This window comes from Hemiscyllium ocellatum, chromosome 18 (assembly GCF_020745735.1).
Source record: "Hemiscyllium ocellatum isolate sHemOce1 chromosome 18, sHemOce1.pat.X.cur, whole genome shotgun sequence".
NCBI lineage: Eukaryota > Metazoa > Chordata > Chondrichthyes > Orectolobiformes > Hemiscylliidae > Hemiscyllium > Hemiscyllium ocellatum.
Genome location: NC_083418.1, coordinates 25,877,955 through 25,894,627, shown reverse-complemented (window position 1 = coordinate 25,894,627; position 16,673 = coordinate 25,877,955). Strand labels below are relative to the sequence as shown.

Genomic DNA, 16,673 nt, shown 5'->3' with positions numbered 1-16,673 from the left:
AGCCTATGAAATGTCAAAGAAAATCACCTTCTCAACTCATCTGCCCCCTCTGAAAGGGCGTTTACACCTCAGTCTTTGCAGTCTTTTAAATTGTTCTGTTCAAAGTTACTTCTGGGCAGAGATGAAACAAGGCTGTTCTCATCACTGAACCTTTTAAAACAGGCTGCCATGTTGTTATTAAAACACTGACCTGTGACCCCACTTGGTAATGGAAGCTGAATCTTGACTGGTTTCAGGAAGTTGTCAGTTGTATTCTGTGACAAACAGAGCAAAGGACTTGCCACTGAATCCTGATCCTGTAGCAGCTCATGCAAGTCCCCTGCAGCAACCGGCAACACCTGCATTTAAATTTTTAAGGCAATTGTAAGAGGGTGCCTGGTCAAGCAAAAGGATACACAGAGACACAACCAAAAGCACAGCAAAGCACTCATTACTGACGTTGAATTTAATTTGATCCACCAACCTGCATCTTCACCTTGCGAGACTCAGTCACTGCCCCAGCTGGAAAGGTCACCTTGATGTTAGGATCCACGGAGGAGAACAGTCTGGTTCCCTCAAGGGGGACGGTACATTTATTCTCCTTCAGTCGCGAAATGACAAGGAACCAAGAGAAATGGAATACGCTGCAGCAGGCCAGGTACTGTGACTGTAAAGGGAAAGAAAGTGACTGCACAGTGTAATGACATAAGCCCAACATCAAGTAAATCTGCCAATACTAAGAAACCTTGGAGTGCAGGTTCATAGTTCCTTGCAAGTGGAGTCTCAGGTAGATAGGATGGTCAAGGCGGCATTTGGTATGCTCTCCTTTATTGGACAGAGCATTGAGTACGGGAGTTGGGATGTCATGTTGCGGCTCTACAGGACATTGGTTAAGTCACTTCTGGAATATTGCGTGCAATCCTGGTCTCTCTCCTCGAGGAAGGATGTTGTGAAACTTGAAAGGGTTCAGAAAAGATTTACAAGCATGTTTCCAGGTTGGAGGATTCGAGCGATAGGGAGAGGCTGAATAGGCTGGGGCTGTTTTCCCTGGAGCGTTGGAGGCTGAGGGGTGAGGTCTATAAAATTATGAGGGCCGTGGATAGGATAAAAAGACAAGGTATTTTTGCTGGGGTGGCAGAGGCGTGGAGAGAGATCCAGAACTAGAGGGCATAGGTTTAGGGTGATAGTGGAAAAATTTAAAAGGAACCGACGGGGCAATTTTTCACGCAGAGGATGGTGCATGTATGAAATGAGCTGCCAGAGGAAGTGGTGGAGGCTGGTACAATTACAACATTTAAAAGACATCTGGATGGGTATATGAATAGGAAGGATTTGGAGGGATATGGGCCAAATGTTGGCAAGTGGGACTAGATTAGGTTAGGATATCTGGTCGGCATGGACGAGTGGGACCGAAGGGTCTGTTTCCATGCTGTACTCTGACTGGATTTTACAGGAACGCAAGTGGTATTCCAACTACCGCCATCACACACACACACAAAAAACAATCAGGGGTGGTGTGAGGTATCAAACCCCTCCGCAATAACTGGGTAAAAGGAGCAGAGGCCTGCCCACTTTTCAGACAATGACAACTGAGAGCTAATTAAAGCAATTGAACTGCCAATGCTCCCTAACTTTTGAGGAAACGCACAGGCCAAACCCGGGTTCGGTTGGTTGGGGTGGGATGGGGGTGGGAGTGTTGATGCAGAATTTCACGGACTGAGGAATTCATCGAGAAGATGCTGCCACTCCGGGGAGACAGTTGCCGGTCTTGGCCTGACTTTCCAAAAAGGTAATGCACAGCGCAGCTGCACCTGAAAGAGGGTCTCGATTCCGGAAGGTCGCAGCCCCAGAGGGTCCTTAAAAGGGAAAAGGATCAAACTCGAAAGAGAGGTGGACTGTGTACCCCGTAGACATTGCACAGTTCAGTGGAGATGCCTCCAATATTATGATGGAGGATGAGGATGAGGATGACTCAAGGAAAACTGAAAGGAGACAGCCGAGCACAGGGATATTTGTACCTGGATGAGCAGCTCACTGGGGCGGGATCCACCATTCACCGTCAGTGGGGATCTGTTTGAGAAGGAGAATTTACCCTGCAGGCCAAATATGCAGGTGGCACCACAACTATCCAGGAGCTGTTGCAGCATCAGTGTGTGCGCTGGCTGTCTCTCTCCATGGAGACAGAAGGGACCCAGCACAAGATGCTGACCAGGTAGGAGGGTGGGGATATGTCTCAACTGTCCTGGTGACCAGCTGTCACTCTCAAGGTGACGTTCATGTCTCACGGTCAGGACTTGCAGCATCTGGCAGGTCCGAGCCCATCGAGGTAACCACGGAGACTCACTTAATGAACGGCACAACAGATAAGAACAACCAGGACGAGACAGCCACAGGGTTTAGAGATGTAGCCTCAGTCCCCCAAAGAGCAGGAAGTCATCATCATCTATGGCCATCAAGGCACTGGTAGATCAGCCAGGAGTATTCATGAACTCAACGAATTTTCACTCCCTGAATACAACTTATATATGACCATGGACAGAGGATCACGCAGGTTTGTGCTCAGCACACTTGAAGTTGCCATGACACCCGCATCCTCAAGCACTTTCAAGCATCTCAGCTACTCACCCTAGCACTGCCAATGGAGAGATGGACACTTAGTGATGGGGCCTATCTACTAAAGAGATGAGTCTTGACATCAGTAAGGAAAAGATGCCAAAGTGTGGATCGAGCCAATGGTGCATTGCAGTACAGAATAGACTGGCTCGAATCTCCCTAATTGTCCTCCAGAATGGGGAAGCCCTGGCAGCAGAAAACCTCATTGTTCAACAGACATCTTTTAGTGAAAGGTCAGGATGCTCCAGACCAGCTCCTTACTTGACCAGAGGTGAAACAGGGATTGGATGCCATGAGGACTTCAGAGTCTATTACTTGAAGACAAGGATGTTGAGCCCCTTCTTTGCCAATGATATTGCACTGGAATTTCCTACACTGCAAAACACCAATATCAGCACTGGATGGTGCCTCTTACCATTCACTCAACCTAGAGGAGGACAAGCCATTTGCTGGCATCATTCCCTGAGGTCACCTTGCTCTCCCACTGCTCCTGGCAGACCATGAAGTGAGACTTGGGAGCTGGGAGAGGGTTGCACATGGAGAATCAACTGTGATTGCCATCTCTATTCCCTGGGTGGTGGCCAAGTGGGCAGCTGACACAGGAGTTGGCAGAGTCCAACCAGAGATTATAGGCACCCCCTCCCTCACACAGCACTGCCCCTCCTCTGAACTGCTGGGCAGCTGAATGCTTGGTGCATTGATGTTAGTCCTTTAAAAATCGAGCACTTGGAAATCCTTCCAGGTCACAGTGTGCCCCCATAATGCTCCGCCACCCTCCATCTGATACTGATACCTAATCACAGAAGGGATAGAGGGTGGAACACAGGAAAAGCTGGGCGTTGCCTGTTGCATACCTGTGACCCTGCTGAAATTCATTACATTCAGCCCATAAAACTTGAGCTAATTCTTCAAGATGCAAGCTCAAAAATCAAAATCAAAAATGAGACACAATCTCTCCTGCACAGCACATGCTGTGTTGCAGACTTGACAATTTGCTGAAGGAGAAATTGAAAGCATATGCGAGAAACCATTGGAATTAAGAACGTGGCTCCAAGGTTTCTTCTTTCTTATAATATTTAATGTTTCTTTCCCACCCCTCTTCACCTCACCCCGAGATGCTATGAGATTAATTAATCAATGGACACAGAGCAGTATGGAAGACACAATGCCATGTCTGTAATGGAGAACAGAATTTCTTCTACATAAAGAAGGCAAACATCCATCATATTTTGGCTCTTGGCACCAGCAAACTCCTGTAACCATGGGAACGCCATCACCATGGCTACCCTTGAAGAATTCTGCAGCAATGTAGTGCAAACAAAATAAAAGAGACTCACTGTAGCATCACGTGACTGACTACCAGAGAAAGACACACAGCCCACATAGGACCAAAACCAGAAGCAAGCAATTGCAGTAAAGTTCTAAAACCAAATAGCTGGTCCTTCAATGTGTTGTTTTAAATGTGGTGACTCAGAGTGATTTTGTCCCAAAAGCATTTGGATTGAATGTCCCAGATGGCAATGCATGAATATTGCTAATAGCATACTAACCCAAAGCTGCATTCACAACTGCAAAGTTTTAACCAGTTCACATACCAAATGATAGTTTTTCACATAAATTGCTGCTCAAGAAGTTGATGATAATGTCTAGATTAGACGAGACTCGATTTCCTAGTGTGAAAACAGGCTCTTCGGCCCACCAAGTCCACCCCAACTCTCCGAAGAGTAACCCACCCAGACCTATTTCCCTCTGACTAATGCACCTGGGCAATTTAGCATGGCCAATTCACCTTACCTGCACATCTTTGTGACTGTGGGAGAAAACCAGAGCACCCGGAAGAAACCCACACAGACACAGGGGAGAAAGTGCAAACTCCGCACAGACAGTTGCCCAAGGTGGGAATTGAACCTGGGACCCTGGTGCTGTGAGGCAGCAGTGCTAACTGCTGAGCCACTGTGCTGCCTGTGAAGTAAACCAGTGCAACTCACTGACAACTCTCGGAATGGTCCATTATAAAATACATCTATGAAACTGACCTGTATTTTCACAGTTCTAATTTCTCACTCAGTTCAGCAGCCCTTAGAAAGCTCGAATTTATCAGTTATCTCCCCATGTCAGTATGGGTTTCCTCTACGTGCTCCAGTTTCCTCCCACAGCCCAAAGATGTGCAGGTTAGGTAAAGTGGCCATGCCAAATTGACCAGTGTTCAGGGATATATAGGCCAGGTGCATTAGTCAGGGGAAAATGTAGAGTAACAGGGTAGGGGAATGGATCTGAGTGGTTTACTCTTCAGAGGGTTGGTGTGGGCATGTTGTGCCAAATGGCCTGTTTCCACACTTCAAGGATTCTATAATGAGTCCATTCTGTGAAAATATACAATTGTAGAATCTCTGCTAATCAGAAAGAGGACATTCGGCCCATTTAGTCCAAATGGACCCTTTGGAGAGCATCCTACCCAGATCCACCCCATCCTCCTCTCCCACCCTTCCCCATCCCCATAACCTACAGTAATAATGCTTAATCCACCTAATCTCTGCATCCAAAGACATTAGAGGATAATCTTAGCATGGTCAATCCTAACCTGCACATCTTTGAACTGTGGAAGGAAACTGGGACACCCAGTCTGGGGCAAACTCCACACAAGACAGTCACCCAAGGCTGGAATCGAACGCGGGTCCCTGCCACTGTGAGGCAGCAGTGCTAACCACGGAGCCACCACGCCACCCAGTCATTACATTCCCTTTACAAATGCATTCATATTGATGTGCAACTCTTGTTTACAGCATGGGCTGGCACAAGCATCTGACAAAAACAGAATACAGCCACCACCCAATCCTTTCGCAGCTAATATTACCACCACCTTTGCCTGGTCTCTCTCTCCATTGGGTGCATGGCTGAGATGTGTGCACAGTTTGTACACAGGCCTGCACTCACCCCAGCATGAGACACAGTCATCCATGTCTCTCTTCAGTAAGATGCGTTTCAGGCATTGGTTCGATTTGGGAAATACTCACAGCTGGTTTGACATTTAAAAGGGTGCATCTACTGTGTCTTCACACAGCTTGAATACTAATAGCTTCCCCAGAGAGGATATTCCACACAGATTAGCCACTCGTTCAATCAAACATTGTGACTGTCCATTTATCTTTAATGAATCTAACTCTGAGCACAGGCAAGCCACCTCCTCTGAAACTACTATTCTGGGTCGAAGATTGTGGTGCTGGAAAAGCACAGCCGGTCAGGCAGTATCCGAGGAGCAGGAGAGTCGATATTTCGAGCATAAGCCCTTCATCAGGAACTCCTGATGAAGCACGTATGTTTGAAACGTTGACTCTCCTGCTCCTTAGATGCTGCCTGACCGGCTGTGCTTTACCAGCACCACAATCTTCGACTCTGATCTCCAGCATCTGCAGTCCTCACTTTCTCTTAACTACTATTCTGGGCAAGGTGAAATGGCTTGACGTGGTCAATATTAAGGATGTGGTCTCTAATTATTGTTTTGACAACATAAATTATGGTAACCAAGGGTAACGAGAGACACCAATAAGCAAATGGATGTTGCCTTTGTAACATTTCAAGTGCATATCACCAGAACAAGCTTCCCACTTTAAGATTAGATTAGATTACTTACAGTGTGGAAACAGGCCCTTTGGCCCAACAAGTCCACACCGACCCGCCAAAGTGCAACCCACCCATACCCCTACATTTACCCTTTTACCTAACACTACAGGCAGTTTAGTATGGCCAATTCATCTGACCAGCACATCTTTGGACTGTGGGAGGAAACCGGAGCACCTGGAGGAAACCCACGCAGACACAGGGAGAATGACTGTGTGGAGTTTGCACAGTCAGTCAGTCACCTGAGTCGGGAATTGAACCCAGGTCTCTGATGCTGTGAGGCAGCAGTGCTAACCACTGTGCCACCGTGCCGCCACATTTTTGAAGACACCTTCAAAAAAAATGTGAGCATTACTGACTGGCCCCACAGTCAGCAACATACCTCAAACACCTTAGTATCCAAGTCACTCCAGCTCTCACTGAACGTTCGGATCACAAGTTCCCTTTGATGGTCAGGCTGAGGAGGAACATACGGCATCCAGATGAGTACTTCCTGTCGATGCACAAGTGGAAATTTGTGTAATCAGCCGAAAACTTGCTTTTCAAAACAATGAATTTTTTTTTTGAAAATAACAATATGCATACCCTCGGATCAGCCTTTCATCATTACAACTTCACGCCTCATTCAGTAGTTGCACAATGCACACCCCTAACCACTCAGGTGTCCACTTCATGCTAACCATCATCAGATCTAAAAAGGCCAAACTTAATCACAACCGGTAAACAATTCACCATCGGCAAATTCCAAACCAAAATTTTCTGCACCGCGTTTCCCATTCTATGGCATTGTGATTTTGTCATAATCATTTCACTTCTTGCATGTAGTTTCTTTTCATTCGGTCACGGGGGTGTCGATGGCTGGGTCAGCATCCATTACCCATTCCTAATCCCCCTGGAGATGGTGAGCTGCCTTCTTGAACTACTGAAGTCCATGGAGTGTAGGGACACCCCAAACTAATTGTGCCATACTAAAACCAGCACTTTAGTGGTACTTGCTGACAAATAAATCTCAAAGCGGTTTGCAAAAGACAGTAGGCACTGCACAGGAAGTCAGAGTTAGGTGACTGAAGGCACTCTGCAGGATATATGGGGTTCAAAGAAGCCTTTGAGCGCTGACAGAGAAAGGGAGCAAGGCTAAGTGGTCTTCAGAGTAACTTGCAGAGATCAGAGGAGCTTTGGTAGAAGAGCAGCAGTGTGGAGGTTTGCTTGGAAAACAAAGTATTAGACAGAGTAAGAGAAGTAGAGAATGTGGGATTGTTGCAAAGACTAGCGAATACTATATAGAGTCGAGCGAGAACACCAATGAAGGAGAAGGTCTGAACAAGGACTTGTTAGTCCAGAAAGGTTAATATCAAGAGTCTAAACTACGAGAAAAGATCGATGATATTTGGGTTTTTTTTAATCCTCAAAAGATAGGCAATCACAAGCAGTCTCACATAAAATAGATGATGTTACGGAAAAAATAAATCTGGAAAGACACCCAATCTCAAACTCACTAACTACAAAAAGGTAGGACAGGAATATGTTCTTAACACAGAATGATCAATAATGTGGATAGCAAGGAAAATTCTGGAATCAGGAAATTCTGGTATTTAGACTCTGTCAGGAAGGATGAGCCAGGGCTGGTGTGGGGCTGGCCAGTCCCCCTCGTCCTCAAACACGCAGTGTGTGGATAATTTAACATTGCTTCAGTGATCTCCGCAACCACACCACTGTTTTTGTCTCAAATTTAGCAGCAGCTAAAGAAAGCTTCAAAATAAGACTCCTGTCCCAATTGAGGCTAGGTAGTAATACTGCAGGAACGAGCTTCGGAAGTAGGACTATTTCGTGAAAAACCATAGAGAAAAGCATCGTAGTCATAGATAGAGAGATGGAGCTTAGAAAGAAGAGGGGAGTGAGCTATTAAAAAAAATCTTTACAACGAGCAATGCCTCAGGAGATCTGCTGATACACTCTTCCACTAACACATGTCCATCACATTTCTCAGATATAGAAAAATCTGAAGAGAAAAATAAAAGGTTACCAACTATTGAAACTGTATTAACAAATATTACTGGTGACAATTAAACTCTAAATCAAGTGCATTTAGCATGAATTGTAGCCTCAAGTAGAAAATCCAACTTTGCATCAGAATCAAGTAAAAGCTGGGGTTTGATGTACCATGAGCAATGCCAAAGTATGGAGATTTCAGCTAGTACCTTTTCAAACTGTATCCCGTGCGGTAGAAGTTCCAGGACCTGGCTCAGTAAAAAGTCATGATGCCTTAGTTTCACCTGCTGTGGGTCAGGGGAGGTTACTCTGCATGTGATCACTGTCAGAGCAAGCGCCTCAGGTGGGAAATGGATTTCGATCCCACAAGGCAACACAACCTTGCAACCTTCCGTGGTTACAATGAAGCTGGAAGAGAGTTTGATAATACACATGTTTAATTCCATTACCACAGGCAACCGAATTGTCAGACTCATTCAAAAAGCAACTCAGGGTACCTGTCTGTATCGGATGAGAGATATCGGACCGGGATATCTTTGGGTTTGGCACAGCCTATATAGAACGAGACAAGAAATCCAATATTAAGTATTGTGGAATACAAATCACCTTTTTATAAGTTTTGTCAAGTGACGTTAAGCAGCTTCTAGCAAATATGGTATATCACATGAGAAATTATATTCCCAATGTCATTGGCATGAACAGCCTTACAATGCTGTGAGCAACAAAAATGAGGGTAATTGCCTTGCCATATTACATCGGTGGAAACACGTTAAGAATATTTCTCAACCCTTCTCTTAACATGGGGGGTCCCTTCTTATTCTATACGTTCATTCTGACTTATGTTACAGAAACATTGGATGAATTCAGGCGACGTTGTAAAGTTTAATCTGATCAAAGTGACAATCACATAAACCTTAGAACTGGGCATCTACTTGCGACCATGGCATACCTCCACACAAATTACTGAGTGTATGTTTCATTAAAAAAAATTAAAATGCTCTATCATTTCCATTCTGCAAAACAGAAATAAGGAATGCAATGAACAATGACAACACTGAATACAGTAATCTTCCAGTGGTAAAATGCACTGGAAATCTTATTAGGTATTTCCCACTTTTTGCTTACTTCCTCTGACTTGACAATCGTGGGGAAATTCAAAAATGTTTCAATAAGGAGTTCTGACTGAGAACATTGCAAGGTGTCAGCGTTTTTTTTCACTCACTGAGCAAGACTCTGTACATCATGTTAGAGCCTCATGTAAACGAGCAAATGGTATATGTCGCCCTCTAGTGACATCTTCAAGCCAGTACAGGAACACCAATAATAGAAGGAAGCCCGGGGCTGGATATAGCAACAACACCATTCCCAACCTGGAAAATTTAACTTTTTAATAGCTGTAAACTATGATACCTATAGTTATTGTGTGGAAGGTACTTCCAGAGGAAGTGGTCGATCCAGGTGCAGTTATAACGTTTAAAAGACATTTGGATAAGTACATGAATAAGAAATGTATGGGCCAAGTGCAAGGTAGGTGGGACTAGTTTAGTTTGGGATTATGGTCAGTGTGGACTGGTTGGGCCGAAGGGTCTGTTTCTGTGCTGATGATGCTGTTAAAAGAATTAACAATCATGCAAGGAGTCTTTCTCAGTTGCCACATCCAACTCCTTCATTCAATTTATTTTTGTACTACACCATGAAAATTACTATAAAGAGCAGGTCATCACCACACAAATTAAATTACAATGCTCCTTCAAGACTGATGTGTCTCAGCCCACGTGAGAGATGTGACGAAATTTGGCACTGCAAGTTTTAAAATAGTGATGGAAAAGGATAGACCAGGTCTAAAAATTGAAGTTCTAAATTGGAGCCAGGCTAAATTTTGACGGTATTAGGCAAGAACTTTCAAAAGCTGTTTGGGGGCAGATTTTCGCAGGTAAAGGGGCGGCTGGAAAATGGGAAGCCTTCAGAAATGAGATAACAAGAATCCAGGAAACTATATTCCTGGTAGGGTGAAAGGAAAGGCTGGTAGGTATAGGGAATGTTGGATGGCTAATGAAATTGAGGGTTTGGTTAAGAAAAAGAAGGAAGCATATGTCAGGTACAGACAGGATAGGAGAAAGGTGAGGACTGCAGATGCTGGAGGCCAGAGTTGAAAAATGTGGTGCTGGAAAAACACAGGAGGGCAGGCAGCATCCGAGAAGCAGGAGAATCGACGTTTCGGGCATAAGCCCTTCTTCAGGAATGAGGCTTGTGTGCCAAGCGGGCCGAGATAAAAGGTGGGTGGGGGGGGGGGGGGGAATTTGGGGAAGGGGAGGGGGGCGCTGGGAATACGATAGGTGGAAGGAGGTGAGGGTGATAGGCTGCAGAGGGGGAGGGGTGGGGGCGGAGAGGTCGGGAAGAAGATTGCAGGTCAAGAGGGCAGTGCTGAATCCAGAGGTTGGGATTGAGATAAGGTGGGAGATGGGGAAATGAGGAAGCTGGAGAAATCTGCATTCGTCCCCTGTGATTGGAGGGTTCCTAGGCAGAAGGGGAGGGGCTCTTCCTCCAGGCATCGTGTGGTCAGGGTCTGGCGATGGAGGCGGCCAAGGACCTGCATGTCCTTGGCAGAGTGGGAGGGGGAATTAAAGTGTTCAGCCACGGGGCGGTTGGGTTGGTTGGTGCGGGTGTCCCAGAGATGTTCCCTGAAACGTTCTGCAAGTAGGCGGCCTGTCTCCCCAATGTAGAAGAGACCACATCGCGTGCAGTGGATACAGTAAATGGTGTGTGTGGAGGTGCAGATGAATTTGCGACAGATATGGAAGGATCCATTGGGGCCTTGGAGGGAGGTGAGAGGGGAGGTGTGGGCGCAAGTTTTGCATTTCTTGCGGATGCAGGGGAAGGTGCCGGGGGTGGACCTGATGAGGGAATCACGGAGGGAGTGGTCTCTCCGGAACGCTGATAGGGAGGGGGAGGGGGCGGGGGGGGAAGAGGGGAAATATATCCCTGGTGGTGGGGTCTATCTGGAGATGGCGGAAATGACAACGGATGATAGGACGTATCTGGAGGTTGTGGGGTGGAAGGTGAGGACCAGTGGGGTTCTGTCCTGGTGGCGATTGGAGGGGCGGGGTTCAAGGGCGGAGGTGCGGGAAGTGGAAGAGATGTGGTGGAGAGCATCGGCGATCACATCTGGGGGGAAATTGCGGTCTTTGAAGAAGGAGGCCATCTGGATTGTTCAGTATCGGAATTGGTCCTCCTGGGAACAGATGCAGCAGAGGTGAAGGAATTGGCAATATGGGATGACGTTTTTACAGGGGGCAGGGTTGGGGAGGTGTAATCTAGGTAGCTGTGGGAGTCGGTCGGTTTGTAGTAAATGTCTGTGTTGAGTCGGTCACCCGAGATAGAAATGGAGAGGTCGGGGAAGGGGAGGGAGGAGTCTGAGACAGTCCAGGTGAATTTGAGGTCGGGGTGGAAGGTGTTGGTAAAGTGGATGAACTGTTCAACCTCCTTGTGGGAGCACGATTCAGCGCCGATACAGTCATCGATGTAGCGGAGGAAAAGGTGGGGTGTGGTGCCAGTGTAGCTGCGGAAGATGGACTGTTCCACATATCCTACGAAGAGGCAGGCATAGCTGGGGCCCATACGGGTGCCCATGGCAACTCCTTTGGTTTGGAGGAAGTGGGAGGATTGGAAAGAGAAGTTGTTAAGAGTGAGGAACAGTTCAGTCAGTCGAAGAGGGTGTCAGTGGAAGGGTACTGGTTGGGACGGCAGGAGAGAAAGAAGTGGAGGGCTTTGAGTCCTTCGTGATGGGGGATGGAAGTATAGGGACTGAATGTTCATGGTGAAGATAAGGCGTTGGGGACCAGGGAAGCGAAAATCATGGAGGTGGTGAAGGGCGTGGGTTGTGTCCCGAACGTAAGTGGGGAGTTCTTAGATTATGGGGGACAGGACAGTGTTGAGGCATGCAGAGATGAGTTCAGTGGGGCAGGAGCAGGCTGAGACAATGGGTCAGCCGGGTTTGTGGATTTTGGCAGGAGGTAGAAACGGGCAGTGCGGGGTTGTGGGACTATGAGGTTGAAGGCAGTGGATGGGAGATCTCCTGAGGTGATGAGGTTATGGATGGTCTGGGAGATGATGTTTTGGTGGTGGGAGGTGGGGTCATGGTCAAGGGGGCAGTAGGAGGAGGTGTCCACGAGTTGGCGTCTAGCTTCGGCGGTGTAAAGATCGGTGCACCAAACTACCACTGCGCCTCCCTTGTCTGCCGATTTGATGGTGAGGTTGGGGTTGGAACGGAGGGAGTGGAGGGCTGCACGTTCTGAGGGTGAGAGGTTGGACTGGGTGAGAGAGTGGATAGGTTGAGGCGGTCAATGTTGCGGCAGCAGTTAGCTATGAAGAGATTGGGGGTGGGTAAGAGGCCAGCACGGGGTGTCCAGGTGGAGGGGGTGCGTTGGAGGCGGGAGAAGGGGTCGTCAGAGGGTGGGAGAGAGTCCTGGTTGAGGGAATATATTTCCCTCCCCACCACTCCCTCTGCAATTCCCTCATCAATTCCACACCCTACTCCCCCACCAACCCAACCTCCACTCCCGGCACCTTCCCCTGCAACCGCAGGAAGTGCAAAACTTGCACCCACACATCCCCCCTCACCTCCCTCCAAGGCCCCAGTGGATCCTTCCATATCCGTCGCAAATTCATCTGCACCTCCACACACATCATTTACTGCATCCGATGTGGTCTCCTCTACATTGGGGAGACAGGCCACCTACTTGCGGAATGTTTCAGAGAACACCTCTGGGACACCTGCACCAATCAACCCAACCGCCCCGTGCTGAACACTTTAACTCCCTCTCCCACTCCGCCAAGGACATGCAGGTCCTTGGCCTCCTCCATCGCCAGACCCTGACCACACGATGCCTGGAGGAAGAGCCCCTCATCTTCTGCCTAGGAACCCTCCAACCACACGGGATGAATGCAGATTTCTCCAGCTTCCTCATTTCCCCTCCCCCCACCTTATCTCAGTCCCAAACCCCGTATTCAGCACCGCCCTCTTGACTTGCAATCTTCTTCCCGACCTCTCCGCCCCACCCCCTCTCCAGCCTATCACCCTCACCTCCTTCCACCTATCGTATTCCCAGCGCCCCTCCCCAAAATTCCCTACCTCCCACCCACCTTTTATCTCAGCCCGTTTGGCACACCAGCCTCATTCCTGAAGAAGGGCTTATGCCCGAAACGTCGATTCTCCTGTTTCTCGGATGCTGCCGGGCCTGCTGTGTTTTTCCAGCACCACAGACAGGATAGATTGAGTGAATCCTTAGAAGAGTATAAAGGCAGTAGGGGTATACTTAAGAGGGAAATCAGGAGGGCACAATGGGGACATGAGATAGCTTTGACAAATAGAGTTAAGGAGAATCCAAAGGGTTTTTACAAATACATTAATGAAAAAAGGGTAACGAGGGAGAGAATAGGGCCAAAGATCAGCAAGGCAGCCTTTGTGTGTAGCCGCAGGAGATGGGGGAGATACTAAACAAGTATTTTGCATCAGTGTTAACTGTGGAAAAGTACATGGAAGCTATAGAATGCAGGGAAATAGATGCTGACATCTTGAAAAATGCCCATCTTACAGAGGAGAAGTGCTGAATGTCTTGAAACGCATAAATGTGGATAAATCCCCAGGACCTGATCACGTGTACCCAAGAACTCTGTGGGAAGCGATTGCTGGGCCTCTTGCTGTGATATTTGTATCATTGATAGTCACAGGTGAAGTGCCGGAAGACTGGAGGTTGACTAACGTGGTGCCACTATTTAAGAAAGATGGTAAAGACAAACCAGGGAACTATAGACCCGTGAGCCTGATGTTGATGGTGGGCAAGTTGTTGGAGGGAATCCTGAGGGGTAGGATGTATATGTATTTGGAAAGTCAAAGACTGATTAGGGATAGTCAACATGGCTTTATGCGTGGGAAATCATGTCTCACAAACTTGATTGAGTTTTTTGAAGAAGTAACAAAGAGGATTGATGCGGGCAGAGCATTGGACGTGATCTATATGGACCTCAGGAAGGCGTTTGACAAGTTTCCCCATGGGAGACTGATTAGCAAGGTTAGATCTCACGGAATACAGGGAGAACTAGCCATTTGGATACAGAACTGGCTCAAAGGTAGAAGACAGAGGGTGGTGGAGGGTTGTTTTTCAGACTGGAGGCCTGCGGAGTGACAAGGATCGGTGCTGAGCCCTCTACTTTTCATCATTTATATAAACGATTTGGATGTGAGCACAAGAGGTATAGTTCGTAAGTTTGCAGATGAAACCAAAATTCGAGGTGTAGTGGACAGCAAAGAAAGTTACCTCAGATTACAGCGGGATCTTGATCAGTTGAGAAGTGTCAGATGGAGTTTAATTCAGCTAAATGTGAGTTGCTGCATTTTGGTAAGCAACCTCAGCAGGACTTATACACTTAATAATAAGGTCCTCAGGAGTGTTGCTGAACAAAGTGGCTAGCGAAGATGACATGGTATGCTTTGCTTTATTGGTCAGAGTATTGAGTACAGGAGTTAAGAGGTCATGTTGCAGCTGTACAGGACATTGGTTAGGCTACTGTTGAAATATTGCGTGCAATTCTGGTCTCCTTCTTATCGGAAGGATGTTCTAAAACTTGAAAGGGTTCAAAAAAGATTTACAAGGAAGTTGCCAGGATTGGAGAATATGAGCCAGACGGAAAGGTTGAAAAGGCTGGAGCTTTTTTCCTTGGAGCATCGGAGGCTGAGGGGTGGCCTTATAGAGGTTTATAAAATCATGAGGGGCATAGATAGGATAAATAGACAAAATCTCTTCCCTGGGGTGGGGGAGTCCAGAACTAGAGGGCATAGGTTTAGGGTCAGAGGGGAAAGATACAAAAGAGACCCAACGGGTAACTTTTTCCATAGAGAGGGTGGTAGTGTATGGAATGAGCTGCCAGAGGAAGTGGTGGAGGCTGGTATGATTGCAACATTTAAAAGGCATTTGGATGTGTATATGAATAGGAAGGGTTTAGAGAGATATGGGCCGGGTGCTGGCAGGTGGGACTAGATCGAGTTGGGATATCTGGTCGGCGTGGACAGGTTGGACCAAAGGGTCTGTTTCCATGCTGTAAACTGTTAAATAGACAAATATACTGGGGAGTGATTTGAATGAAGATATACAGCAACAGAGAGCTGCAAGGGCCATTCTGCAAACTTATTTGGTAATTGATGACTTGGGGTATCATTGGGCCATATTGACACGCAGTCCCACAGCCAGCTCATCATCAGTGCTCAGTAAACTGACATTTGTCAGTATTGCAGTAAGGTGTTGTCAGAAAGTGTAAGTATATCAGTCAAAGACAGGATCTGGACCCACTTTAGTCATATATAATATATTTTATGGTCAGTTGAGAATCACCAACTCACTTTAACGACTTGGCTAAGACACTGGCTCCTCAATGTGAGTTTGTGGCTGAAAGAATTAAAGAGATAAGAGAATGAAAAGATGTTAAGAATGAATCATAAGTCAAAGTGTGGCTCTACACAGGAAGGCTCAACCTACTGCTCTTTACTCAGTTTCAATCCCTTGCACCAGACAGAGGTGTGGATCAAGCAGAATCAGACAGCTCCCTTGGGAGTCTGAGGACATGGGGGGGGGGGGGGGGGGAGTTGAAGAGGCAGAGAGAGTGTCAAGTGTTTATGTTCCACTGGACAACACTAATTCATTTCCTGAAAAGGTCACAAGAAATAGAAACAGGAGTAGGCTGTTCGGCCCTTCGAATTTGTTCTGCCATTCAAGAGGAGCATGGCTGATCCAAGCAAGTTGTCCTCCCCATCGAGGAGTTGGACCCTGGTCTCCCACTCGAAGGGGGAAAAGGGTACTTATCATGACACTAACAAACAGCTAGGGGATGGTTAAATGTGTAATTGACTTCAGTTTGGATATGACAGATGCCAGTTATGATCTCAAATGGAACAAATGAAACTCAGCTCGGTAGAGGGGCAGGTGAGGGGAAAGATGGACAACTCCCCTCACCACCAAGAGGGAGTACAGCAGTCCCCCCCCCTCTCCATACATGTGGGGGACATGTTCCAAGACCGACTACAGAGGCCCAAAACTGCAAATAGGTACGAACCCATTCAGTTAGCTGGGAAACGTACCTTCCCAGCAGCCCCCTGGTGCCTAGTTCTGGAATGTTCCCTCTAATATGTTCGGGCTGCGGTAAACTGAAACCATGGAAACCGGACCCATGGATACAGGTTTCGCCCTGTATTTTTTGCAATTATTTTATGCATTTGAAGCTACTATTAAATGATTTCAGGGTGCAGGGAACATTTAGTAGAATGGCTACAGGGATTGCAATCCTGAGGCCGGATTACAGATGCTCTCCTTGGAAATGGGGAAGGTTGAGCAGAGATTCAATTGAGACTTTCAAAAACAGGAGGGACCTGGACAGAGAGAATGAGAAACTGCTCTCACAGGCTGGTGTTGAAAACCAGGGGA

At 47.1% G+C, this 16,673-nt stretch overlaps 1 protein-coding gene across 2 annotated transcripts in view; it reads right to left on the bottom strand.

Annotated features, from left to right (window-relative positions):
* pidd1 (p53-induced death domain protein 1) overlaps nucleotides 1-16,673 on the bottom strand; it is a 73,954-nt gene that overhangs the window by 35,953 nt on the left and 21,328 nt on the right. For both annotated transcript variants that reach the window (XM_060838432.1, XM_060838433.1), the window contains 5 exons: nucleotides 8,697-8,751; nucleotides 8,409-8,607; nucleotides 6,593-6,703; nucleotides 464-646; nucleotides 191-338 (listed from right to left, as the gene is read on the bottom strand). In XM_060838432.1, coding sequence (XP_060694415.1) covers nucleotides 191-338; nucleotides 464-646; nucleotides 6,593-6,703; nucleotides 8,409-8,607; nucleotides 8,697-8,751 — 696 coding nt within the window. The remainder of the gene's footprint in view (nucleotides 1-190; nucleotides 339-463; nucleotides 647-6,592; nucleotides 6,704-8,408; nucleotides 8,608-8,696; nucleotides 8,752-16,673) is intronic.